Source organism: Dipodomys merriami, unplaced genomic scaffold, assembly GCF_024711535.1.
Source record: "Dipodomys merriami isolate MVZ:Mamm:240054 unplaced genomic scaffold, mDipMer1.0.p SCAF_5, whole genome shotgun sequence".
Taxonomy (NCBI): domain Eukaryota; kingdom Metazoa; phylum Chordata; class Mammalia; order Rodentia; family Heteromyidae; genus Dipodomys; species Dipodomys merriami.
The window spans coordinates 25,939,256-25,966,488 of NW_027206068.1; the positions used below are offsets into that span (position 1 = coordinate 25,939,256).

The window sequence follows — 27,233 nt, forward strand, 5'->3', positions numbered from 1 at the left end:
TTTTTGAATATCCACTGCAGTGCTTATTTAGTAGTTATGAATTTCATTATAGTTTAATTATTGTGGAAGGTCTAATTTCTTCACTTATGAAGGATAGATTTTTGGTAGAGCATCTAGGTTGACAGTTACTGACATGGGGAGGTTGTATTCTTTTTGTGTGTGTGTGCTGGTCCTGGGTCTTGAACTCAGGGCCTGGGCACTATCCCTAAGCTATTTGCTCATCCCCAGCTCTATTTCCAATTTTTTGTGGTTAATTTTGGTGGTTAATTAGAGATATGAATCTTATAGAATTTCCTTCTTGGCTGGCTTTGAACTACAATCTCAGATCTCAGCCTTGAGTAGATACATTTACAGATGTGAGCCACTGATGTTTAGCAGGAGGGTCTGTTCTTTTCCATTTGAAGGCTTTCTTTAACCAGATGGCCATATCTTTTCCAGGATTTGGATTTTTTATATTACTTTATTAATGTTTTCTATACAGTTTGCTTGTATTTTTTCTTCTATGTACATGATTTGTACATGGGTTTAATATTTTAATGGTGTTCCAGAGTTCTTACTTGTTTTGTTCAGACTTCTTCATTCTTTTTTCTCTATTATGATTACCTATCTTCAAGCCCTGACATTGTCTTCCATTTGATCTACTGAAGAGGCTTTAAATGGTTTTTTATTTGTCTACAGAACTTTATGTGATTTTTTTAGAATTTCAATTTGATTGAATTTCCTTTTCTTTTCCTTCTCTTACTGGCCTTATAGAAACAAATTTGATATCTTTCCCTTTTAGAATTTTGAAAGAGTTAAAAAGAATTTTGAAATTATTCTTTAAATGTTTTATAGACCATAGCAGTAAATCTTTTAGGTACTGGACTCTTTTAAAATGAGTGACTTTTAATTACTATTTGTCCCAATCATTGTTGGTGTGTTTAGAGTTTCTATTTCTTCTTGACTGTTTTGATTTGTTCTATGTACTTGATTTAGTTGTGATAGGTTCAGTTTATCCAATTCTTGTAGATTTTTTTTTTTTTTTTTTTGGTGGTTGTGGGGCTTGAACTCTGGGCCTGGGCGCTTGTCCCTCAGCTCTTCAGCTCAAGGCGAGCGCTCTACCACTTGAGCTACAGCGCCACTTCCGGTTTTCTAGTGGTTTATTGGAGATAGGAGTCTCACGGTCTCTCCTGCCCGGGCTGGCTTTGAACCACGATCCTCAGATCTCAGCCTCCTGAGTAGCTAGGATTACAGGCGTGAGCCACTGGCGCCCGGCTTCTTGTAGATTTTTAACATACAATTGTTCAAATGAATTCTTAATGAGCCTTTGTATTTTGGTGGAATCAGTTGTAATGTCTCCTCTTTCATCTATGGTTTTATTTATTTGGACATTCTTTATTCTTTTTTTTTTTTTGCTGGTTGTGGGGCCTAAACTCTGGGGCTGGGTGCTGTACCTCCACTCTTTAGCTCAAGGCAAGCACTGTACCATTGAGCCACAGCGCCATTTCTGGCTTTTTCTGCTTATGTGGTGCTGAGGAATCGAACCCAGGGCCTCAGGCATGTAAGGCAAGCACTCTACCACTGAGCCACCTTCCCAGCCCTTTATTCTTGTTTTTATCTAAAACTTTACCCATTTTCTTTATCTTTTCAAAAAAAGTACTTATTTCATTGTTCTTGTTGTGTTCTCTTAGATTTAATCCATCAGTTTACATTATGCATATCAAATATTGTATGATTTCATTGCAAGCTTCAATGTTATTATTTTCTCAAGTAACTACTCACATTGTTTAGATTAATAGAGGACACACATGGGGGTAACTATCTCAGTTAAATTTTATGCCATATAGAAATAACAATTTTAACAGTTATTTCATAGCTTTTAAAAGACATATTGTTACAAATGTTTACTATCAATGGGTATGTTTTTAATTTTTATTGGCAAAGCACTTTTAAAATCATTTTAAAAGCTATTTTAAAATTAATTATTTCCCTAAAGCTTTAAAACTAAGCATTTCCCTTAAGCCTAATCTTATTTCTTTAGCATGTCCTTATCTTTTATGTTTAACTATGACTGGAAGTCATTTTTAATTCTTATTTATCAATCGAAAATTAGAGGTGGGCAAAGTAAAGCCCACCTTTTTTCTTTTTCTTTTTTTTTTTGGTAGTGGTTAGCTATCATATTATTTGATCTTTCAATTTCTATTTATTTTTACCTGACATAGAAAATGTCTGTATTAATAGAGAGTCAGTTGATGTTTTGAAACATATATGCATTGGGCAAGAGTTGACTTGGGTTGAACATGACTATCTGCTCAAACATTTCTCATGTCTTTTGGTCAGAACATTCAGGTTGTCTTATGTCCATTTTTGAGATGTACAGTGTCTTCTCTTTAATTTTCTTTCTATTTAGTACCTTACTTGTGCAGTTCCATACCAGACTTTCTTGCTCCTATTTAATTGTCTTTTATTTAGCTTTCCATTAATCAACCTTTTCCATCTCTTTGTAGTCCTTACTCTTTCCAGCCTTTGATAAACAATTCTCTCATTTTCAAATGTCTGGAGAATGAAATAAAAGATACGAACAAAATATGAATAAGCAAAATCTAAAATATTTAATATTTTGTACTTTATAAAGTATGCTGATCCCTGTTGTAAATAATTATATTTTCTTGTGAGTTTAATTCCTTTCCTCAGTAAATATTCTCTTTTCTCTCTTCCTCTTTTTTTTCTTTTCTTTTTTCTTTTTTGAAGTTTTTCACTTATCATGTAACATGTCTCTATTTGTCTTATATTAATTATATTTAGTTCTTCATTACCTTATGTAGCTGTGTTGTTTTCTTATTAACAGACCACAGAAGCATTGCTTGTTCTGTTATTTTCATTATAATCTTTCAGTGCAGAATCACATCTAATGAACTGCCTTTTAGCCTTAGCATGATTGCTTTCTATAATTCTCCAACTCATTGAGTAATATTTCATTTTCATTCTGTTCTGTGAATAATTTTTCTTTAACTGCCTTAATGTTTATTATATTTTTTTACAGAATGCCTTTTGTTTAGAATCACCCACAGGTGAAAATTCAGCAGTTATTCTTCAATTGATATCTAATTGTTTCTGTTCCTCAAAAATGTCCCCAGATTTATATTTGAATAATTCTATACAATTTTCAGTTTACACACTTGGACTTCTATTACAGTAGTAAAACTAAGATTTTTTTTCAGTGATTCAGGAAATGATTAAATACCTATGCAACCACTTTGGGTTATTACAGACTAATTTGTGTTTTCCATGGATTTATATAAGTGAAGTCATACAGTGTTCTTGTTTTTATCTGGGCTTTATTAAGTTACATACTAAGATTCATATCGGTTATTGCTAGTTCCCCTACTCTCCTCATTTCATTCTTCCTTTCCTCATTCCTTGAACTGAGATCTTCTTATCTCTACTTCCTGAGTATGTGGTATAATTGGAATGTGCCACAATGCTTGGCTATTCCTTTTTTGTTTAATAAGTCATTTTATTGAAATAATAATCCATTCACCACTTGATATAGGCCTTTAGTTTATCTCCAGTTTAGGATTGTGTTAAATAAACCTTCGTGAATACTCAAAAAATGCTTAGGTGTTTTGCAAATAATGTTATGGGTATGCTCTCTTTGATTCGCTCTCTCTGATTCGCTCTCTCTCTCTCTCTGTCTCTGTCTCTGTCTCTCTCTCTCTCTCTCTCTCTCTCACACACACACACACACACACACACATACACACACACACACACAGGTTCTCCCTTCCCTTCCTTCCTCTCTCCTTCCTTCCCTATTTTCTTTTCCCTTTTCTTCCTTCCCTTTTTTTTTTTTTTTTTTTTTCTTGTCTGTCATAGAGCTTGAACTCAGGGCCTGGGCACTGTCACATGAGCTCTTCAGCTCAAGGCTAGCACTCTACCACTCTACCACTTGAGCCACAATGCCACTTCCAGTTTTCTAAGTGGAGATCAGCGTTTCATGGACTTTCCTGCCAGGGCTGGCTTTGAACCTCAGTCCTCATATCTCAGCCTCCTGAGTAGCTAGATTACAGGCGTGAGCCACCAGTACCCGGCTTTCTCCCCCCTCCCCCCCCTTTTTTTAAGGAAATTGAACTGCAGTCACATAAATGTTAGTAAGGACATACTAGCTATCATTGAACTATACTCCCAACCCTATTTTGACAGCTTTTAAAAAGACTATCAGTTTTCTGAGCTGGTTATTTTATTTTTTACATTCTCATGTCAGAACTAGGATTATTTTGTTATTCTAAACTCAGTATCCTTTGAAAATAATGGTTAAATAGTTAAGAATTTCATCATTATGCCTGTTTACAGAGTAATTTATTGTAATGGATAACACCAGTGGTAGATGAATTTGTTCTGTTGTTTTTTCCTTATTTTAGTCATCTTAGTGGTGGATGAGACAGAATGGTAACACTAAGCTAGATTAGTAGTGGCTTACACAGAAATGTGTCTGAATATAGGTAGTACTAGTACCCCTCAGCTATTCAGCAATTTTCTTCCCTCCTCTGCTTTCACTCAGCATCTGTGCTGTCCTTTTGTTTATCTCATTATAGTCACAAAATAGCTGTCACATTTCTAGGCAGTGCAGAGGTTGATTAGTGCCACAGCCAGCTAAAATGGCAGTGTAACGAAGTGCTTCCCCCAAATTGCTTTAACAAAACTGTTCTTATATCTCTTTGGTTACATCTGAGTTACATGGTCATTCCAGCTGTCAGGAGGACCTGGAGAGCATATATTTGGCAAAGAGGAATAGATTTGCTAACAGTGATTTAGCTTACTCTTGAGCATTACTCTGGTAGTACATGTTGCCAATCATAGAGGTTTTTACTGTAAGACATGAAGAAGGGACAGGGAAGAGGAAGGGGAGGAAAGGGATGAATCAGCTTGTGGGCAAAGCTAATAAAGTTTACAGGGAGTATCTTTGGTAAAGTACAGAATGAGTTAGAATTGTTATTTTATATTCATCCTTTGTATCTATTGAAGATTCTTTAGAAGATCTCCAACAAATATCTCAATATGAGACTCTTTAGGTTTCTTACATAATATTTCTATTGCTTGCATATGACTTTCTCCCTTATGGGAGTGGGGAATGTCTTTTTTAGTATTATTGATCTGCAGTTGGTTGCTTCCATGGATGTGGAACCCATGGATAGAGAGTGCTCACTGAATTATTTTTTTTTTAAGCCCTATTTATTACTTAACTTTTATTATTATGTTAAAATATCAAGGAATGGGGGATTTCCACATTCTCACTCATGGCTCCCCCCTAAAAGGCATTTTATCATTAAACATATATTTAGTATCTTTAAAATATTTTATGATAATATGATGAAATATTATTCCAAATATTTATATCATTTAAAAATTTTTACTGAAACCATGTATGGATGCATAAACCTATAATACTAACATTCAAAAAAGTAAGGCTAAGGCAAGAATTGATACCAACTTGGGCTATATAGACACTATCTCAAAAATAGAACATAATGTCAGCTTTTACTTAGTGTCAAACTGTAGATTTATTTATTTGGATTATTTGTAAAAAAGAAAAATAGAACTTTTTTTCCTTCCATTTTAATCATCTCTTTCCTTTCTTCCTCATTTTTTAAAAGCTTTCTTTGTTGTTTCTCTTGTATAGAACTTTCCTCTTTCATTCCATGCTCATCTTTGTTTTTCCCTGTCCATTTTCTTTTTTTTCACATTTTTCTACTTACTTTTCTATATATTCACTTCCCTAATTCTGCCTCCCTTCAAACTAAGTAATGGAATCAAGTTGATTTCTTGTTGATAAGATCATATTATGCTATTAGATGTCCTTCTTAATGTCTTAATTTCATTTGGGTTTTGCATTGTTGACTGTTGATTATTAACATGTTCTAAAATAATCCTGTTAGGTTAGTTGAGAAATACATATCAAGTATTAATGGGTTGCATTTTGCTTAATCTGAAAAGCTACTCATACATTGAATTACAATCAAGGTAGCTAATGTAATACTTGCTTTGAAATTACTTTATTTAATGAGATTCTCCCTTCCTTTAGTACTTGCAAACTCACATAGAACTTTGTTAATTGTTCAGTCTTCTAGTCATACAGCAATTCCAGAAAAAAGTATCAGGTGTGTGTACCCTGCTAGAGCATCTGGCTTGTTATGTATAGAGCGATGTGAATTTATAAAAGGTATTTTTCATAATTTAAGTATGAGAAATGTGTGATTACTTGTGTATTATTAAAATACTGTGATTTTTAGGAACTTCCCTTTTTTTCTGAATATCAGACTACTTTTATTGATTTTTCCCCCCCTTCCATCCCCAGACTAGCTGGATTATCTGAAGACTCCTAGACACATATCCTTTTATTTTAAAAGAGAAGCCTTATAATTTTTTGACAATAAGTGTTGTGTTTAGTGAAAGCTATTCAGAATATTTGCTTCAGTTGTCCTTAACCTTTTTCTAATTATAATGTCCATGTATTTGGGGAAGCTAAATAAATTGGCAACAAACCACTCACTTCTCTCTTTTCTACTCTTCCTTTACCTCTGTTCCTTTCTCCCTTTTTCCTTTCTTCTCAACCATTCACATTATTCCCTCTTTCTCTCTTCTTTTCTTTCCTCCTTTCTCTTTTCTCATTTTAATATGATTCTAGGGTTCCTAATTTCTTGTTTTATTTAACTGAATCTGAAATGAATATTTCCAACTTGAAGAAATATCTCAGTTCTGAAACATTCTTACTAGTAAATTTGTTAGTAAAATTTATTCATCTTTGCTTTTTTTAAATGTTTTTTTCTTGTAAAAATAGTATACAGAGGTGTTACAGTTACATGAGTAAGGGAATGAATACATTTCCTATGGAGCATTGTTACCTCCTCCTTTGCTTCCCTCCCCACCTTCCCACTCCCCACCCCCAAGTTGTAAAGTTAATTTTCTACATAGTGTCTCCTATATGTCATTGTTACAATAGGTCAACCTGTATCCTTGTTTCAGCATTTTGTTATTTCCCTTCCCCTCCCCAAATTAGAATAATGTATATATAGAATGCAGGGCACCAACATCAAATACAGTGATAACAGGGGTTATACTGTGGGGAAAGAACATACAAGAGAAAAAAACTCACATAGTACATTTTAGATACATTAAAAACAATAGCAAGAAAGGAAAAACACGTTGTGTCCCTATCTTGGGGTTCATTTCACTTAACATCATCTTATATGGTCATATGTACATAGCTTTTGACCTTTTTTGCTTGTCCTCGACTTATACTCATTATTGCAAATAAGGGAAACCATGGGACCTATGTTTCTTTGGGCTTGGCTTACTTCACTTAATATAATATTTTCCAAGTCTTTCTATTTCCTAATAAATGTCATTCTTTCTGATGGAGGCATAGAATTCGTGTGTGTGTGTGTGTGTGTGTGTGTGTGTGTGTGTGTGTGTGTGTGTGTGTGTGTGTGTGTGTGTGTGTGTGTGTGTGTGTGTGTGTGTGTGTGTGTGTGTGTGTGTGTGTGTGTGTGTGTGTGTGTATACACCACAAAAGTGAGATTGCTGGGTCATAGGAGAGCTCTATGTGGAGTCTTTTGAGGAACCTCCATACTACTTTCCAAAGTGGTTCAACAAGTTTACACTCCCACCAACAATGCAATAGAGTTCCCGATTTTGGCCACATCCCCTCCAGCATATGTTGTTATTAGATTTCTTGATTATAGTCATTCTAACTGGGGTGAGGTGGAATCTCAATGTTGTTTTGATTTGCATTTCTTTTATGGCTAGAGAGGTTGAACATTTCTTCATGTGTCTATTGGCCATACTTCTTTCCTCTTCAGAGAAATTTCTCTGGAAGTCTTTAGCCCACTTATTTATTGGGCAGTTGTTTCTTTGAGGATTTGTTGTTGGGGGATTTAGTTTTTTTGAATTCTAAGTATATTGTAAATATGAGACCCTTAATAGAATGGAAGAAAGACAGCCTCTTCAGTAAATGGTGCTGGCAAAATTGGTTAAACACCTGTATAAAACTAAAGCTAGATCCCCATATATCACCCTGCACCAGAATCAACTCCAAATGGATCAAAGACCTCGATGTCAAAGCAGACACCCTGAAAACATTACAGGAAGGAAAAAGGGAAACTCTAGGACTCCTGGGCATAGGCGAAAATTTCTTTATATAGACCCAGAATCACAACAAATCAAAGAAAGGTTGGATAAATGGGATTGCATGAAATTGAAGAGTTTCTGCATGGCAAAGGACATAGCTAACAAGATCAATAGAAAACCCACAAACTGGGAGAAGATCTTCATCTTTGCTTTTCTTCAAGTAAAAATCCTTTTAATTCCACTAAGACTTTATCTTAGGGTAGAAACCTTTATGAACTAAATCACTTAAAAAAAAATGACCCAGGGGGCTGGAAAGGTGGCTCAGTGGTAGAGCACTTGCCTTGCATGCTTGAGGCCCTGGGTTCAATTCCTCAACACCACATAAGTAAAAAGAAAAAGCCGGAAGTGGTGCTGTGGCTCAAGTGGTAGAGCGCTAGCCTTGAGCTGAAAAGCTGAGGGACAGCAACTAGGCCCAGAGTTCAGGCCCTACGACCGGACCACCCCACCCCCCCCAAAAAAAAATGACTAAGGGCTGGGAAGGTGGCTCAGTGGTAGAGTGCTTGCCTTGCATGCATGAGGCACTGGGTTCTATTCCTCAGCACCACATAAGCAGAAAAAGCCAGAAGTGGCGCTATGGCTCGAGTGGTAGAGCACTAGCCTTGAGCTGAAGAGGTGAGGGACAGTGCCCAGGCCCAGAGTTCTTCAGGCCCAATGACCGGACAAAACAAAACAAAACAAAAAAAAAAAGAAAAAAAAATGACCCATTAACCATTTTAACAGAATAGCATCAACAAAACATATATTCTGTTTTCAGCCTTTCCCTTTCCTCACCTGTTCCCCCCCCCTTTTTTTAATATTATATGAAACACTCAAGAAAAAGAATAACTTTCAAAGACTTATTTTATAGAGGGAAAAGTAAAATGTGGTTTATATATGATTACCTAATACTTTTTGAATATATATATATATATATATATATATATATATATATATAAAATCCACAGTACAATTCTGGAATTGTATATGGAATTTTATTATGTTCTGATGTAATGCTATATAAAGATTAAAGAAGAAAAAAATTGCACCATAATTATGTCCAATCAGGCTAAAGAGTTTTAATTTAATAAATAAAATGATTGTTATATTCTGAAATGCTTCTGAGGAGACTGAAGTCTATTTTTGTTTATAAAATTTTTTCAAGTCTTATAATGTAATCTTGTATTTAAATTTATATAACTGAAATTGGAAATTTTCATAAAAATATGCATCAATTTACTAAATGTTACAGTGACTTTTATAGAAAAATGCTTCTTGGAACATATCTCATTTAAAGAGAAAGGTGCTATTGTTTTAGGTAGAAGTTTTTTCTAGAAGTTTTTGAACAATATTTTTAGTTTGCCTTTTTTGAGATCTTGAATATTTGCTAGGATCTGTTTCCCACCAGAAAAATTGATGTATCTGGGGATCTAAAGTAATGTGGATAGTGTAGAAACAAAAGTGAAGGGCCCATCCTCCAAACTTGGTCTGTTACTAAACAGCAGTTGACCAACTCCCTTGTTACCTTAATTTCCCTAACTGAAATACACTGCTAGTACGTACTCTATTTGATAATGACAGAATAAAACTAGAAGATATGAGGCCCCTTTTAAATGCTAGACACAATATTTATATATTTAACATTGCTATCTGGAGTAGAAAGTGTCTCTTTGGAGGATCCTAATTTTTTGCTTATCAGGATGGCACATTGCACTGAATATGGACTCCATGGCATAGAATACAAAGACTGGGTCTGGTAGTAAAGAGAGGAAGCTGGCTAGGGGATATAAGGGAGCAAAGGAGTAGTAGTAATAGAGCTGTTCCTGGAACATTGAGAAAATTGGCTTAAAATGGCTGCTTCACATGAGCAGTGATTCAGAGTACTCACATTGTATTTTTCAGGAGTACTTGCAAGACAAAAAAGAAGCTCCTACTAAGAACAATTTATGATTTCACTACTTTAAATTCTGATAAGGTTGTGATTTGCAGTAAAGTGTGGGGAGCCAAAGAAGTGAGGCAAGAAGCTGATTAACTATTCTCTGCTGATTTCACTACCAAACTTCACAGAGATCACAGTGACCTAGACTGTGAGGAAAAAAGATTATTTTTTACTGGACACTTTTCATAGAGACTTTAAACTTAAGAATAATGTGTGGAATGCAAGTGCATTTTAGCTAGAAAGGGCTAGTCTATCTATTTATTTGTTCAACAAGATAATTTAAATACTGTTTTCCCAATATTGAACTTCAGATCAATGGCAACTATGCTGAGATTTTAACAGTGTTCACTAAAAATTAACAATAAGACATGTTTCTTAGCCATGCTATTTACAGAGAATGTCTCTAATTCTGAGGATTCCCACCACCCCTCTTATTTTATCATATGAGTATTTCATTTATAGTAATTAATGCTGTTAGATAGACCTTCTGCCTCCTATCCCATGTGTTTTCTCACTCAAATTACCTTCTTTTGACTATTATTTACTTTTTCCTTAGTCCCTCAAGTGTGACATGGTCTTTATTTCACAAACACAGTAGATTCTTATCTTTTGCTTGCTTGCATGCTTGCTTGCTAGCTTTCTTTCTTCCTTCCTTTTTTTTTTTAATTTAATTTTATTTTATTTGAGAACATACTGTACAGAGGGGCTACAATTACATGGGCAGGATAATGCATACATTTCTTACCAAGCATTGCAGCCTTCTCCTTTGTTTACCCTTCACCTCCCTTCCCAGCCTCCCCCCTCCCCCCACCCAATTATACCCCCCTCCCTCCCCCACACCGACATCGTAAAGCTGGTTTTGACATGACATTTTGTACTTCTCATTGTTGCAACAGGTCCACCTGAATCCTTAAACGACTTGTTTGCCCCCATCTCCTCCACATGTTATACTGACATCAAATATAGTGAAAGCGGGGGTTACACTGTGGGGGAGGGACATACAAAGCAACAAAGAAATAATCTTATAAATGCGTTAGAAACACATGCATGAAAGAAATGAAAACATTAAAATATATATTTAAGGGTTCATTTTCCTAACATCACATTATCTGACCTTTTCCGCTTGTTGTTGTTGTTGTTGGGGCTCGAAGTAAGCATGGGTACTGTCCCTGAGGTATTTTACTCAAGGCCAGTGTTCTACTACTTTGATCTTCCAGTTTTAGGTCTTTAATTGGATATAAGAGTCTCAGATTTTCCTGCTCAGGCTGGCACAATTCACTGTGATCCTCAGATCTCAGCCTCCTGCGGTCAGTCAGCACCCATTTTCTTTCTTTCCTTCCCTTTCTTACTTCCCTTTCTTTCCTTCCCTTTCTTACTTCCCTTTCTTACTTTCCTTTCTTACTTCCCTTTCTTACTTTCCTTTCTTCCCTTTCTTACTTTCCTTTCTTACCTTTCTTACCTTCCTTCCTTCCTTGCTTCTTTGCTTCCTTCCTTGCTTCCTTCCTTCCTTCCTTCCTTCCTTCCTTCCTTCCTTCCTTCCTTCCTTCTTTTCTTCCTTTCTTTCTTTCTTTCTTTCTTTCTTTCTTTCTTTCTTTCTTTCTTTCTTTCTTTCTTTCTTTCTTTCTTTCTTTCTTTCTTTCTTTTTCTTTCTTTCTTTCTTTCCTTTCTTTCCTTTCTTTCCTTTCTTTCTTTCTTTCTTTCTTTTCTTTCTTTCTTTCTTTCTTCCTTTCTTTCTTTCTTTCTTTCTTTCTTTCTTTCTTTCTTTCTTTCTTTCTTTCTTTCTTTCTTTCTTTCTTTCTTTCTTTCTTTCTTTTTCTTTCTTTTGTTGGTTGTAGGGCTTGAACTCCTTATGCTAATGTCTACCACTTGAGCCACATCTCCATTTCCAGTTCTTCCGTGGCTACTCAGGGATGAGTCTCACAGATTTTCCTGCTTGGGCTGGCGTTGAACCACTATCCTCATATATCTCAGCCTCCTGAGTAGCTAGAATTACAAGAGTGAACCACTGGTACCAGGGTCTTAGAATTCTTAAAAGTTTGGGAACATTAATAAATGAGCTGAGAATCAATGTATGGAGTACCATGTATTATTAGTGTGATATCTCATACTCTTTCTAATAATCTCGTAAGGATTATATTAGGAAACTAAATCATAGTAACTTGCTTTCTCACTCACTTATTCAAATAATAATTCTTGCACACCTATTGATCTAGCACTTGGACCAGAGACTTAAGAGTATGAAAGTGTACAAAAAAGTATGGCACCTTTCCTTAGGATCTTAAAGACTAATAATGAAACAAACATTAATTATATAAATACAATAAAAAGTCAGGAGTGATAAAGTAATTTATCTTTACCTAAAGTCATATAGCTTATCTTGATATAGCAGAGCTAGGTTTCCATCTCTAGACTAATTTTAAAGCCTAAGTTCTTTCCACTATAGCATGCTGCCAACAGATTGAGATAAGTGTGTTTACTGAGCTTTTCTTTCTATCTAGTGCTAATCAGTTATGATAGGTATTTTGGATTGGCATAGAAGTGGATGCCATTAGTCCCACCTACTCAGGAGGCTGAGGCATGAGGATCACTTAAACCTGTAAGTTTGAGACTAGCCTGGGTAACATAACTATAGCTTAGTTCTACTATTTTTACTTTAGGATGATTAGGAAGCTTTAAGTTTCAAAGATGTTACATAATTTGCCCTTGGTTTTGGCTACTAAGTGCTAGAGTTTAGAATGTGGTCTAGATATGACTCTAGAGCCTGTGAAATACAAACAGCAAAAGCTAATACTCAAATCAACAAATATAAAATTAGTCTTAAATACCCCTAAATCAAAGTTTTAAATGCCCCCAAATTGCAGGGGTGAAAAGACACAAAAAGAAGAATGGTCTAATAATATATCTAACAAATCTGAAGAGATAATGAAATGGCATTAAGTATAACTTTACATAAATTCTGAAAATTGAGATGAAAACAACAAATTTCTAGGAAAACACCTTGTGAAAAATAACAATAGGAAAATAGATGTCTGAATAGTTTTCCTTCAATTACCAAAATAGCATTCATCATTAAAAACCTTCCTTCTAAGAAAAATCTAACAGAATGATAAATTCACAGGCTTAATTCTTCCAAAAATTATAGAATAAACAAACCAGTATTATATAAATTATATTCAAAAATTGAGAAAAAGAAGGAACATACTTATTTTATGAGGCCAGGATAACTTTGATATCAAAATAAGGATATTATAAGGAAGGAAAATTACTAGCTGTCTCTCACCAAAATTGATACAAAAATGCTAAGCAAATTATAAGCAGGAAGATCTAAAAATGATAATTCAACTTTACTGAGCTTTAGTTCAGAAGTGCAATGTAATTTCTTAAATAAGTGGGGGAAGTCCTATAAATATGTGCAGCAAAAATACTAATCTGTGATTAAAATTCTCTTAGCAGACTAAGAATGCAAGTTCTTTAATCTGGTAATGGGTATCTTTTGAAAATTTCAGTGGCCAAATATACATGGCTTTCAACCTGAGATAGGAATGACACAGTGATACCAGTATAATATCTTAATTAAGACAATAATGCTCTCCCAAAAGAAAAAGGAAATTTAAAGGAACTGATTGTTTTAATTAATTTTTGGCAAATTCATAGAACACCTACAATGCTCGTATTTCTGGTATGACATTAATTTTTTATACGTGTGAAAAATGCCAGTATCTACAAAATTAAGCATATTAATATCTCATATTTCGATAATTCTACTCCACCCTGCATGAATGCATATGCATACATGGCCACTAAATACTCTTTGTTAAAATGTTCACAAGAGCATTAATTGAAATTCCTAGAAGTAGAAACAACTTTGTGTGTTGACAGTAGAATGGGTAAATTGTAAGATAAATTCCTATAAAGGAATAGAAGATGACAATAAAAATGAATCAACTTCTGCTACCTGTAACAATATGGAAGAGTTTTGTGAATAAGATGAGCATAAGAAATTGGACACCAAATAATGTCAAGTTCACAGCAGGAGAAATTATAATTATGATAGTGATAATATTTGGAGAGGTGAGGCTTGGGACCAGAGGAAATTTATAGGTACTAATAATATTTGGTTTAACAATGTAATTTATATATCAAAGTAGGTTCATTTTATTATATTTCATAAATTTATATTTATATAATTTAGATACCTGTGTTACTCTTAAGAATTTTATTTCAAATGAATCTATAAATTGTACCTCTTGACTAACAATTGATATATTTATATTAAGCTGTGAATGTGAATTATTGGCATTGATTGAGAAAGTGGCTATTTTCATCAGAAAGCTTAAAATTATCTCTAGAATTGTATGAATTGTCAATTACAGTTCTTATGAATAATTTTATACTACATGCTTCTTAAATAATTACATGTTTGTTCATACTTTGAGATGTTTTGGAAGTTAATTTTGCAAATTAGAATGATGCTAACTAGCCAGGCATTGGTGGCTCATGCCTGTAATACTAACTACTCAGGAGGCTGAGATCTGAGGTTCAAAGCCTGCCTAGGAAGAAAAGTCCCTGTGAGACTCTTATCTCCAGTTAACCACTCAAAAATCAGAAGTCGTGCTGTGGCTTAACTCTATATACCTTGAGCATATAAAGGCTCAGGGACAGTGCCTAGGCTATGAGTTTTGTCTCTACAACCCCCCCCCCCCCAAAAAATGATGATGATGACAACTGGTTTATTTTAGCTAGATCTTTCATATGAAATAAGACTTTACAAGTTTTTCAATTAATGAACTCATAAACATTACAATGTACTTTCACATAATAAACACTGAAATTATTCAGCATATGGAGAAGCCATGTTTTTCATATCCTTTTAGAATAGTAAAGACAGTGAATATAATTTAAAAATATGAGCCTGTTGCCGATGGCTCACGCCTGTAATCCTAGCTACTCAGGAGGCTAAGATCTGAGAATCATGGTTCAAAGCCAGCCCGGGCAGGAAAATCTGTGAAACTCTTGTCTCCAATAACCACCAGAAAACCTGCTGTAGCTCAAGTGGTAGAGGGCTAGCCTTGAGCTGAAGAGTGGAGGGACAGCACCTAGGCCCAGAGTTCAGGCCCCATGACCAACAACAACAACAACAACAAAATGTATTTACCTTAGAAGATAAAGCTATTCTTTGAAATTTTTCCACAGATGCTTTCTTGGATAAAGCATATTTTTGAATAGTGATATGGGAAATTCCTTTTTCTGCTGCCCTATTTTGATTCTTAATCTCTGTTAAAATGTTTTACGTATGCACACACACACAGAGACACGCACATGCACACACAAATATCCGTCTTAGGAAAAGGAAAAAATGAAGATAGCAACAGTAAAAACAGACATTATACTATGTTTTCAGTTAATAATTTTATATGAAATAGCTTACTTTCTCTTTTTTTATGGTATTAGAGTTTGAAGGCGTCACACTTACTTATGCAGGCACTGTATTACTTAATCTATGCCACAGACCTTTATTAGAACATTTTAAAAATTTTTAAAAATTATCTTAACTACTTAAAAGTAGTGTACAAAGGAGTTGCCATTTAACAAAGCACTTTATGAATAAAATATATTTTGATTATTTTTAATAGAAATAATATTTCTTTGCTTCTTTTTCTTGCTTAATAAAAATAAATCTCAAATGAGAATTGTTATTCATCAACTCCATTTCTTCTTATTCCCTCCTCTCCCTCTCCCTCTCCCTCTCCCCTCCCTCCCTCCCTCCCTCCCTCCCTCCTTCCCTCCTTCCCTCCCTCCCTCCCTCCCTCCCTCCCTCCTTCCCTCCCTCCCTCCCTCCCTCCTTCCCTCCCTCCCTCCCTCCCACCCTCCCTCCCTCCCTCCCTCCTTCCTTCCTTCCTTCCTTCCTTCCTTCCTTCCTTCCTTCCTTCCTTCCTTCCTTCCTTCCTTCCTTCCTTCCTTCCTTCCTTCCTCCATCATTTCTGCATTCTCCCTTTTCCCCTTCCCAAACCTTATTATATATTCGCACGTGTATGTAAAATATTTTGTCTATTCGCTTTTCTTCCCATCTGTCTGTTGGAGGAGATGGGGTGTGATGAACTCAAGGCTCTTGTGCTAGCTTGGAGTCTCATGTACTTTCCTTCCCAGGACTGGCTTCAAACCACAATCCTTTAAGTCTCAGTCTCCTTTGCATGGGTAACAGGCATGAGCCTGGTACCCAGTCCAGGAGGGGCAGGGGGTAATATGTAGTATATTTTCTGATACTTTAAAATCTTAGCAAATAGATTTTGAAATAGCTTTATGTTTATAGACAGTCTAGTAAACAGTTTAATGATATTATTTAAGTGTGTGTATAGTACGTAGTATGTCTACTAATATTCTAAAATACTAGAAAATAGATTTGAAATATCCTTATGTTTATAGACAGTCTAGAAAAGTTTAATGAAATAATTTAAGTGTGTGTGTAGTATGTAGTGTATCTACTAATATTCTAAAATACTAGCAAATAGATTTGAACTATCCTTGTTTATAGACAGTCTAGAAAGCAATTTAGTGAAATAATTTAATGGTGTGTATGTGCTTGCGCGTGCATGTATGTATGTGTGCCTGTGCCAGGCCTGGGATTTGAACTCAAGGCTTGGACACTGTCCCTGAGCTTTTTGTGGTCAAGGCTAGCACTCTATTATTTGAGCTTTAGCTCCACTTCTGGCATTTTGGTAGCTAAATTGGAGGTAAGAGCTCATGGGCTTTCTTTCCTCTGTTGGCTAGCTTCAAACTGTAATTCTCAGATCTCAGCTTCCTGAGTAGCTAGGATCACAGATGTGAGACAATGGTGCCTGACTATATTTGTATCTGAGGCACTGAGTCATGAATGAATGTAGAATTTTAGCTATTTGGTCATGTATGTTGTTGTAGTAGCGTGTATCTGTTGATTTAGTCTTTTACTAAACAACAAATCTAATTAAGAACACTGGAATTATTGTGATAATTGGTAGCTTCCCTTCCTCATTTCACTCCATTCTCTGCTTCTCTCTGTTGTGGATACTATCATGGTCTTCTACAGTTTAACCAGCATATGAAACACATACCTTTTATCTCAGTACTTTTCCTAATATAATAACTATACGGAGATCAGTGTTTTCTTATACCCTCTTTAGCGTCCTTCTCACAAAAAATATAAAGTTCTCTTTAAGTATCACCTTCCAAAACCATTCATTCTCTTACTCCTCTTTCTCTAATAAACTCTCATTCCTACTCTTACTCTGTGTCACTTTTTCTTACTCTCTGTCACAATATGATACTCTAGTTTATGTATTTCATAGTAAATAGAAGCACCATGATGGCAGAGATTTAATTTAGTCTAGCACTCTGAACCATGATATAAGCACAGTAGGCATTATATAAATATTTCTAGTTTGAATTAGTGAATGAATAAAATATAAAAAATTGTATAATTCTTTATGTCTCAGCCCTCAGTCAACTCCATAGAATTCATACATATATTCCCCTTATGGGGAGCCATGTGGGGATTTTAATATCGTACAACAGACTTTTAAAGTTGTTATCCTCTAAAGAAGAAAATAAAGGGGAAAGAGAGAAAGAGGGAGAATTACAGGCATAGTATTTAACTTTGTCTTTTATGAAGTAAATAATGATTAAAAGTATTTGTTCCAAATGATCTTTGTTGTTGTCTTTGATAATTTAGAAATAATGATATTAGCTGCTGACGTACCAGTTGAAGTTATAGATTTGAATTGATTTTGTTTGTTTCCTCCTTATATGTTTCTACCTCACCTTTCTTTCTTTCTTTCTTTCTTTTTTTTAAAGAATCCCACTCAAGTGGGAACAGCTCTTCAGGTTTTCTATAATCTTGGAACTTTGAAGGATACTATTACCAGTGTCGTGGATGGATATTGTGCTACTTTAGAAGAGAATATCAACACTGCATTAGACATCAAAGTTTTGACTCAGCCTTCCCAGTCAGCTGTCAGAGGTATGGATATGGTTTATATTTATCTTCTTTGTTTATTTATAACTGAAAAATCCTTTGAATAGTATATGAAACACTCATGTTTCAAAGCAGTCTAATGACTCATTTTTTAGTAGACAGAAAATGAGAGAAGAAATTGTTTCAGAATTTATTTATATTTTTTATATAATCTGTGAGTTGATTTGACCAGTTGATATATTCAGAACTTCTAGATAAAGATGTGTAAACTGTAGCATCATTTACTTGAGAAGAAACAGATGCAGAAACATCCAGCTTCCCCATCCCCCCCCAAAAAACCATGTATTTTTCTAAAATCCTTATCTTCCCTCCCATATGCTTTTTATTGGGAAAGATTTTTTTTCCCTCAGAAATGCCATTTCTACTATAGCCTCTGGACTTTTCCTTGTGGTAGTTCTCATATTCAAGAAGAGTAATGGGAATAATGACCAAGGAAATAGAAGCTGATAAAACCTTTGGGAACATTACATCTGTGGCAGAGTAAAGTGGCTAAGGAAGAGACATTGTAGAAGGAGAGGAATAGCCCTGCATTAGCAGAGTTCACCTTTTTCCTACCAAGACACTTAATAATGCCATTCACATACACAAAAAACTTCTATATAGAAGATAGGAATAGCCATATACTAACCATGTGCACCTCTCCCTTAACTGTTGTAATTCCATCCTTCCATTTTTCCCGATACTCTTTCTATTTTCCTAGCAAAGAGGACTGTACTTGTGTATTTGATTCTAGTACTCCAGGGTATTGCTTCAACAGATGCCTTCTTTCTGCACTGGCAATTTTTCCTTCTTTCCATCTCTTCCATTATAGTCACTTGTCTTATTCTGTCTTCTTATGGTTAAAAACAAACAAATTTACATTGACTCTCCATTTCTTTGTTGAGCTCTATTTCTCCATTTTCTTTTGTCCGTGTGCAGAAAAATTTCAAATTGTTATGTATGTTTTTTTGTGTTTAGTTTTTCTCTCCTTGTATTCTCTTCCTGTTTTGAGACTCTATAAGTATCAGAGTTGTTGTGGAGAAAAAAATAACTCATGTAGAACAAACGACAGTTCCTAATACATGTTTAATACAAAGAGATTTGCAAACATTTATTATCTTTATATTTGCTATGAAAATGTGACATTAAGTATTATTAAGTATCTGTAACTCAGAAATAAGTTGCATAAGATAAAAAGAGATAAAAGAATCTTATGTCCCAAGGAGATTTTCTCAGGTTAGCTCTAGCCTTTGAGTAGATTCATATTAAGACTATTCCTGAAGGAGCTCTTTGAAAAGAAATCACCAAAGAAGATTTCACACTCAACTTTTCCCAGCAATTATTCTCAGAAAGTTTGATCTCATGTCTAAATTTCCAGGAGCTGTTTAATCTCATTCCCTCTTGTGTTGTCAAGAATAGGGGGAAAAATAAAAGCAATTATTCACATGCTGTCAATTTTAATGTGGGCCTCTTTTGTTGAAAGAATAAAGAGTTTAAAGCTGCCTTATTATCTGTTGAGGAGTGGATACCATGATTTAATGTAGAAACCTTAAGCATCAATCCCTTCTTATTTTTAAAAAGAATAATCATTATTTTATTTATTCAATATTACTGGATAGTGAATGTGAATTTTCTCATCTTGATTGGCTATTTTGAATTTATTGACAATTTGTTGGAAATATACATTAAAGTACTCTAATGAAGGAACATTAGGTTAATGGCTTATTTTCAGGGAAGTTTTAAAATCATACTTCCAGATTTTCTACAGATGTAAGGTTGCTTCAAAATTTTAAAATATATTGGGCTGGGAAGGTGGCTCAGTGGTAGAGTGCTTGCCTTGAATGCATGAGTCCCTGAGTTCCATTCCTCAGTACCACATAAGCAGAAAAAGCCAGAAGTGGCACTATGGCTCAAGTGGTAGAGTGCTAGCCTTGAGCTGTAGAGCTGAGGGACAGCACCCCGGCCCAGAGTTCAGGCCCCGTGACCGCAAGCCTTCCCTTCCCCCCAAAAAAACAAAACTAAAAAACCCACAAAAATTTAAAATACATAATGATTCAATTTTAAAAGAAAAAAAATATTATCTTACATGTATGAACAGAAAAGCCTATAATTCAGTAAGGAAAAGATAAAACAGTTCAAGGGAAAAATGGATAAAGACAGTTATGCATGGTAGTACATGTTTATAATTCCAGTGCTCATGGGGCTAAGTTAGGAGGATTGTGAATTCAAGGCAAATCTGAGCTATGCATCCAGCCCCTATGTTTTTTAAAAAAGAAAGATTAAAAACTATGAACAGGCAAAACATAGGAGAGCATACTGATTCAACATGTGAAAGATGTTCAGCCTCTTTTTAGAGGATGAATTACATTAAAATACAACCTAATTAAGATACTGTTTCTCAGCATCTGGTAAAACGTAAGAACTAAGTGCTAGATGAAAGCAGAAACATTTATATGTAAACTTTTCAAGTTTTTCAATTTGATCTGTAAGGTTAAAGTTGCCTATTCCTTATATTTTATTATTTCTTTTATAAAAATGTGCCCCATAAACATTTATTTTACACTATTGTGTGTACTAGTGAAAATGACATTTGTTTTGGTAGAAAAATGGATATCCAAGTTTGTTATAAGCTGAGGACATGTTAATAAACTAGAGGAAGTAAATTGCAGAAAGATACATTATGATATCATATCTAAAGCTAAGAATAAAACACTATTTTGTACATGTTAATATATGATTATGTTCTATGTGTAATAAAAATGTACACATACATGGAATGATAATCATCAGACTTAAGATGCCATCTGCCGTGGAGATAGACCAAGGGAAATATGACTAAGAACAGAAGAAAGCTGTTTATGTTTTATTAAAATATACCGTACTGCTTATGTAGTGAACCCCTAGAGGTGTGGTTCAACTGCAGAATGCCAGCCTTGAACAAAAACAAAACACACACACGCACACGCACACAAAACAAAAGCCAAGCTAGAGCTTGAGGCCTTGAGTTCAGGCATAAAGGCAAAGAAAGGAAGAATTTTATGTCCTGCCACATGAAAGATGAGTCCAAGGAAATAGGAAATTTCCCTCTAATATAAAACATTACATTACTGACCTCTAGATTTTAGTCTTAGAGTATTCTGAGACTAATCAGATTTTTATCTCATATATAAGTAACTGGCTCTTTCATGGATGTTCAAAATATTTCTCTTTCTTAAGAATAACCTTTTTTTTTGCTTCTATATGCTTTTTGTAACATTTTGTTTAGACTATTTGTGGGTTTTTTTTGGGGGGGTGTGCGGTATTATGGTTTTAACTTAGGACCTTACATTTGCTAAGCAGGTACTTAACTGTATGAGCTATGTGCTGGCCCATTTTGCCTTTGTTGTTTTTTAGGTATGGTTGTGGATTTTAACCTAGGTCAGCCTGAGCTTTCTATATTTCTATCTATAGCCTCCCATGTAGCTAGAATAACAAGCACCCACCTCCATGCCCAGCTTACTAATACAGATAAAGTCTTGGGGATGTGTTATCCTAGTTGGCCTTGAACTGAGACATCTTCTGCTGAATATTTCTTGAGTAGCTAGGATTATATGAGTGAGCCACTATTCCTAATTGGAAACTTTTTATTTGTTATGTTACTTTTTTATTTAACCAGGGGGTCCTGGACGATCTACCATGCCAACCCCAGGAAATACTGCAGCTTTTCGAGCTTCCCTCTGGACCAATATGGAGAAACTAATGGATCATATTTGTGCTGCTTGTGGACAGGTAACTATATTAGAGGATTAGAAAGAATATGAATTATAAATTGACTCCTGGTTATTCTTAGTTGTGTGATTGGGGGCAAATTATTTTAAGTCTCTGAACATTCACAGCATTTCTGGTCTGATTATATATATGTAAAGCATATATCATGTCATTACCTTTCCTGTACAAATATGTTTATTTGTACTAGATAGTAGTAATGCTACTTATGGTTTAACTTAATAATTAATAGTAATAGTAATTGTGAATTAAAAGCACCTTGCTTTTTCTAAAACCTAAGCTTATTATCTCTTGCTTTTTCCTTCAACTATCTTTTAGGTACAACATCTACAGAAAGTATTAACTAAGAAGAGAGATCCTGTTTCACACATTTGTTTCATTGATGAAATAGTTAAGGTATGTTTAAATGATGGATTTTATATATTTCTTATGAATACAGGACGCTGTATGTCCGGTTTTCTTATTTTTAATTTTTTAATTTTAATTTTTATTTGAGCATCTATAGGGTAGGTGCATATCAAATGTCAATAGGAAAATATATTGACAGTTTTAAGCTTTTCTTGGTATATAAACAGGTTTATAAACTAGATTTTGAAATGCACTATTAACTTTTTATTTTCTGTCATATAAGTGATTGTAATGTCTTTGAAAATTTTATTAGCGAATGAGGTAAAATAATGTGGTAAATAATTCATCTATTTATATATTTAGTTAATCAGTTCGTTAGTGCCGGTAATTGGGTTTGGACTGTTGCTTAAGCCTAGCTTTTTCAATTTAAAGATGTGTTCTACCATTTGAGCTACACCTTATAATGCAATAAAAATAGTTAAAATGATTTTTCTTACTTGTATTCTGTGAACTATTTCACAATTGTCATCATTTATCAGTCTTTTCTCTGGAAAAAAATGAACATTTGAGTTCACTTTAAATTATTAAGGACAAAATAATCCTACCTGATAGTAGTTTCTGTAATGTTTCATTAGTTAGCATTTTGAGTGTTTTTTCTTTAGTAGGTGTCTAGATAAAGAATGTATTAGAATATAGGACTTGGGATGTGGCTCACTGATAGACTGCCTGTCTACTATTGATGAAGCCCTAGATTTGATTTATAGTACTACAGGAAGACATAAAAATAGAAAACAGGAAGAAGATAATAGTACAGGTGCCTGTTTTTAACACCTATAAATTTAGCTATTCAGGAGCTGAGACCCATGGAACTCAGTGCAAGGCCAGTCTGGCAGAAAAGTTCAGTTCTATCACCAATTAACCCAAAAAAAAGCCAGATTGGAGGTGTGGCTCAAGTGGTCTAGGACCAGAAGAGTAAAGACAAGTTAAGTGCAAGGCTCTGAGTTCAAAGCCCTTCTCTAGCAAATGAACAAAAACAAATGAACACATGTGTTTAGTATAGAATAAATATATAAAATAAATCAATTCTAGAAATATTTCAGTTTAAATGTAGAACCACTTGAAAGCTATAATTGAGTTAGTTCTACTTTGCTTAATAAATGCTATAGATAACTTGTAAAATTAGTCTCTGCTTTAGTTAACACCATTTGCAAGATACAATCATACTTTCAAATTTATATTCCTTATAATATTTTTATTTTGAATGTTCTCTTTCAGTATCATATTTTCTATGGCTTCCATGAATGAATAAATGGATGACTTCAGTTTTAATTGAACATTTAGGTGATTATTAGACATAAATCATTCAATTTTGGGAATTTAAAAAACCAGCTAGAGTTCTAGCATCACTGCAGAATTGTTGATACTATATGCTGCAGTTTATTTGAGAGTGACTTAGCAAATTATTGACAAATTATTCAGAAACCACATAGTGAAAAGCAGGTTGTGGGTTTTCATCTGTAGAACTAAACCAGTTTAGCTGCATGTGGGAGTGCAAATATGATACTTTCATTTTCTAAGCCAGCAATTTTTATTTGAGCAGAATCTTGTAATCATGTGTGTAGGAAGCGTCAAGCTAAATTTGGAATGTGTTCAGCGTTTTGAATAGCTATACTACTAATGAGAATTTTAAATATGAGAAAGAACGTGTTTTGCCCTTTTAGATATCAAGTAATTTGATAATATCATTAGAAACTCTAATTAGAAAACTTTCAGAGCACCCAAATTTGGAGTCTTTCGAATATCATAAGTAAAATACACAACTCATCTTTCTATGACATATAATTTGATTAAAATATTGAATAGGAGGGAAGGGATATTAGGAGAAAAAGGAAGGGGTAACAATGCTCTATAAGAAATGTACTCATTACTTTACTCACGTAACTGTAACTTCTCTGTACAGCATCTTTACAATAAAATACAAAAATTGAATAGAGATATATCTGTTGGATTTTTAAATAAAATATTATCAGTAAATATCCTTCATCTGTAAAGATAGGTTACTATCTGGAGACAGTCTTAAAGACCTTATTATAGTACTTTTATAGTACAAACATGTTGTAGATATATTAGACAAAAATAATTTTTTCTGTGTGTATGTGAGCAAATACTAGGGCTTAAACTGGGGTCCTGGGCTCTGTCCCTTAGGTTTTTCATTCCAGGCTGATGCTCTACCACTTGAGCCACAGGTTGATTTCTAGCATAGTTGGAGATAAGAGTATCTCAGGGGGCTTTTTCCTTTCTGGGTTGATTTCAGACCACAGTCCTGAGATCTCAGCCTCCTGATTAGCCCAGATTATAGGTATGAGCCACTGGTGCCCAGTACAACAAACATAATTTTTAATCAATTATCAAGCATGCCAAATGTAAGAGAATCTCTGAGCACCATACACATATACTAATAAAATAGTTAAAACTTTAGTGAGTATTTGTGAGTTATGAGTGCAAAAGATGGTGTTCTGCTGGGGTCAAATGTCCATATCAAATATGAGATCAGCATTCCTAAGGTTTAGGATTCTACAAAGTGGAAGAATGAGCCTAAGAGTCTTGAATTAATCCTCCAGGCCTGAGTTAAATCCCCAGAACTATCCACTAAAAGAAGTCTTATATTAAACCAAGGTGTATAACAGTGGTATGAATGCAGTCTTGCTATTAACTGTACCTTTACATCCCTACTCCCATGAAATACATATGCATATCCTTTTTAAAGAAAGACATTTCTGGTTTATAGCCACAAAACTGCTCCAGGTATCATGGTTAGGCAGTAGGAATTCACAATGAAAAAAATCACCCATCCTTTAAATTGAAAGTTATGAGTAAGAGTCAGCAGGAAAAATAAAAGCATACAAAACCAATTTTAGACTTTTCTCAAGGAAGGGAGTGATATAGGGAGGAAGATTGATTGGAGCATATTATAAACATTGGGAAATATAAGAGTGAAATTCCCTTCTGTATAGCTAATTCAAGCTAATAAAATATTAAAATAATATTAAAAATAAACAAAAAACTAATATGGATTTTTCAGGTGTTGAATTACCTGATCTAAAACCTTAAAATAGCCAAAGATTTTAAAATACCTTCTATATGAAATATATTGAAATGATATAAATATGGGAAACAAGTGACTGAAGAAAGTATCAGGTAATATTTATAAAGTGCCAAAGTGAACATTTAGAAATAAAAGTAAAATAATTGAAATAAAAGAGTCAGTAGATTTCTGGGTGTGGCAGCATACCTGTAATCCCAGCTGAAAAACAAAGTAAAACAAAAAGGCCTGGATGTGGTTGAAATAGAGTGTAAGCTGGAGCCCCTGATTACCATAAAAACAAACAAATCAACAGATTAGTTGCATAACATGGCAAATTATATAAAACTGTAGAAAGAAATATAGGCAAAACTGATGAAATTATCTAGAATGCTATGTAAAGACTAAGATATGAAATATATTGATATTAAATAATAATTAATATTAAAAAATATGGAGGACCAAATGAGGTGTTAATATAAGGCTACTTGGAAAATAAAGCCTAGTTAACTATAAAAGAGAGTATTATCAGGTCAAGTCATTGAAGAGAAGCATTTGTCAGCATCTAGTATTCATTCCTGATGAAAATTCTCAGCAAAGTTAAAAGGAAGCTTTTTCACCAGATAAAAGGCATCTGAAAGAAAATGAATGTATATGAAAATCGTATATGATAAAAACAAAAAATCAGAGATTTTAGAGGATTTCTTTTGCTGTCATTACTGCTATTTCACATTTTTTTAGCTAGTGCACAGGCAAGAAAAGGAAACAAGACTTTCAAATGGAAATAAACAAGTAAAATTTCTTTATATGTGACATGATCACCTATGTGGAAAATCTAGTAGAATGTCCAAATTGTACTAGGGCTAATAAAGTTATGTTGTAAGATTACTGAATATAGGCTTAACATGCAACTTACTATTCTTTGATTAACAATTCAGATTATATATTTTATGTGTGCAGTTAGATACAATATGCAAAACTTGGTTGTACTTCTGCGTATTAGCAATATATAATTCATTAGGAATTGAACATTGTTAAATACTGATTTTTATTAACTATACTGTGTATTTGTGGGGGAATGTCTTTATTCTAGGAGATTAATATATGTATGTATATATATGTATGTATATATGTTGTAAGATTACTGAATATAGGCTTAACATGCAACTTACTATTCTTTGATTAACAATTCAGATTATATATTTTATGTGTGCAGTTAGATACAATATGCAAAACTTGGTTGTACTTCTGCGTATTAGCAATATATAATTCATTAGGAATTGAACATTGTTAAATACTGATTTTTATTAACTATACTGTGTATTTGTGGGGGAATGTCTTTATTCTAGGAGATTAATATATGTATGTATATATGTATGTATATATATGTATGTATATGTATGTATATATGTGTGTACATGTATCATCCATCTGTCCTACTACCCATTTTGTGTTAAACAATTCGTTTACTTATCTCTGTTTTCTTATGGCTGAAAACAATTTTAAATTCTTTGTTAGATCTTCATTTTTTAGGGCTGGTTTCTATATTTTTATTTATTTCAATTAATTGGGTCTTAGTTCCCTATTTCTCTGTATGCCTTGTTATGTTTAGCTGTGATTTTTAAACTGGAAAAAGTAATCACCAAGTTGTTATATACTATGTTCATCAGTTTGGGTAGGTTTAAGAGATCTCGGCCCTTTTAAAGCTTTTTGTGAATTGTATCTTTAGTATGTAATTATTCAATTAGAGAGGTTTGTTTGGCTTTTCTTTTAGGAACTTTAACTTTCTTGCTCCCTCTAGTATTCTAGGTCCTGTGGCTGCAACAAGCTGCTAAACTGTTTTTACTGTGGCTTCTAGACAGTTCAGTCAGCACTCCAAGTTAAGAGTCTTAAACTACTCCCAATATTGAGCTTTCCCCCAGAAAATAGTGACATAGGGAAACATTGTCCAGTCTTGTTTTTTCTCAAGG

General features: G+C 34.1%; 1 protein-coding gene across 1 annotated transcript in view; it reads left to right on the plus strand.

Moving 5' to 3' along the window:
• Cog5 (component of oligomeric golgi complex 5) overlaps positions 1–27,233 on the plus strand; it is a 207,024-nt gene that overhangs the window by 90,492 nt on the left and 89,299 nt on the right. The window contains exons 8-10 of the mRNA XM_069996235.1: positions 17,909–18,074; positions 21,724–21,836; positions 22,152–22,229. Of these exons, the coding sequence (XP_069852336.1) occupies positions 17,909–18,074; positions 21,724–21,836; positions 22,152–22,229 (357 nt within the window). The remainder of the gene's footprint in view (positions 1–17,908; positions 18,075–21,723; positions 21,837–22,151; positions 22,230–27,233) is intronic.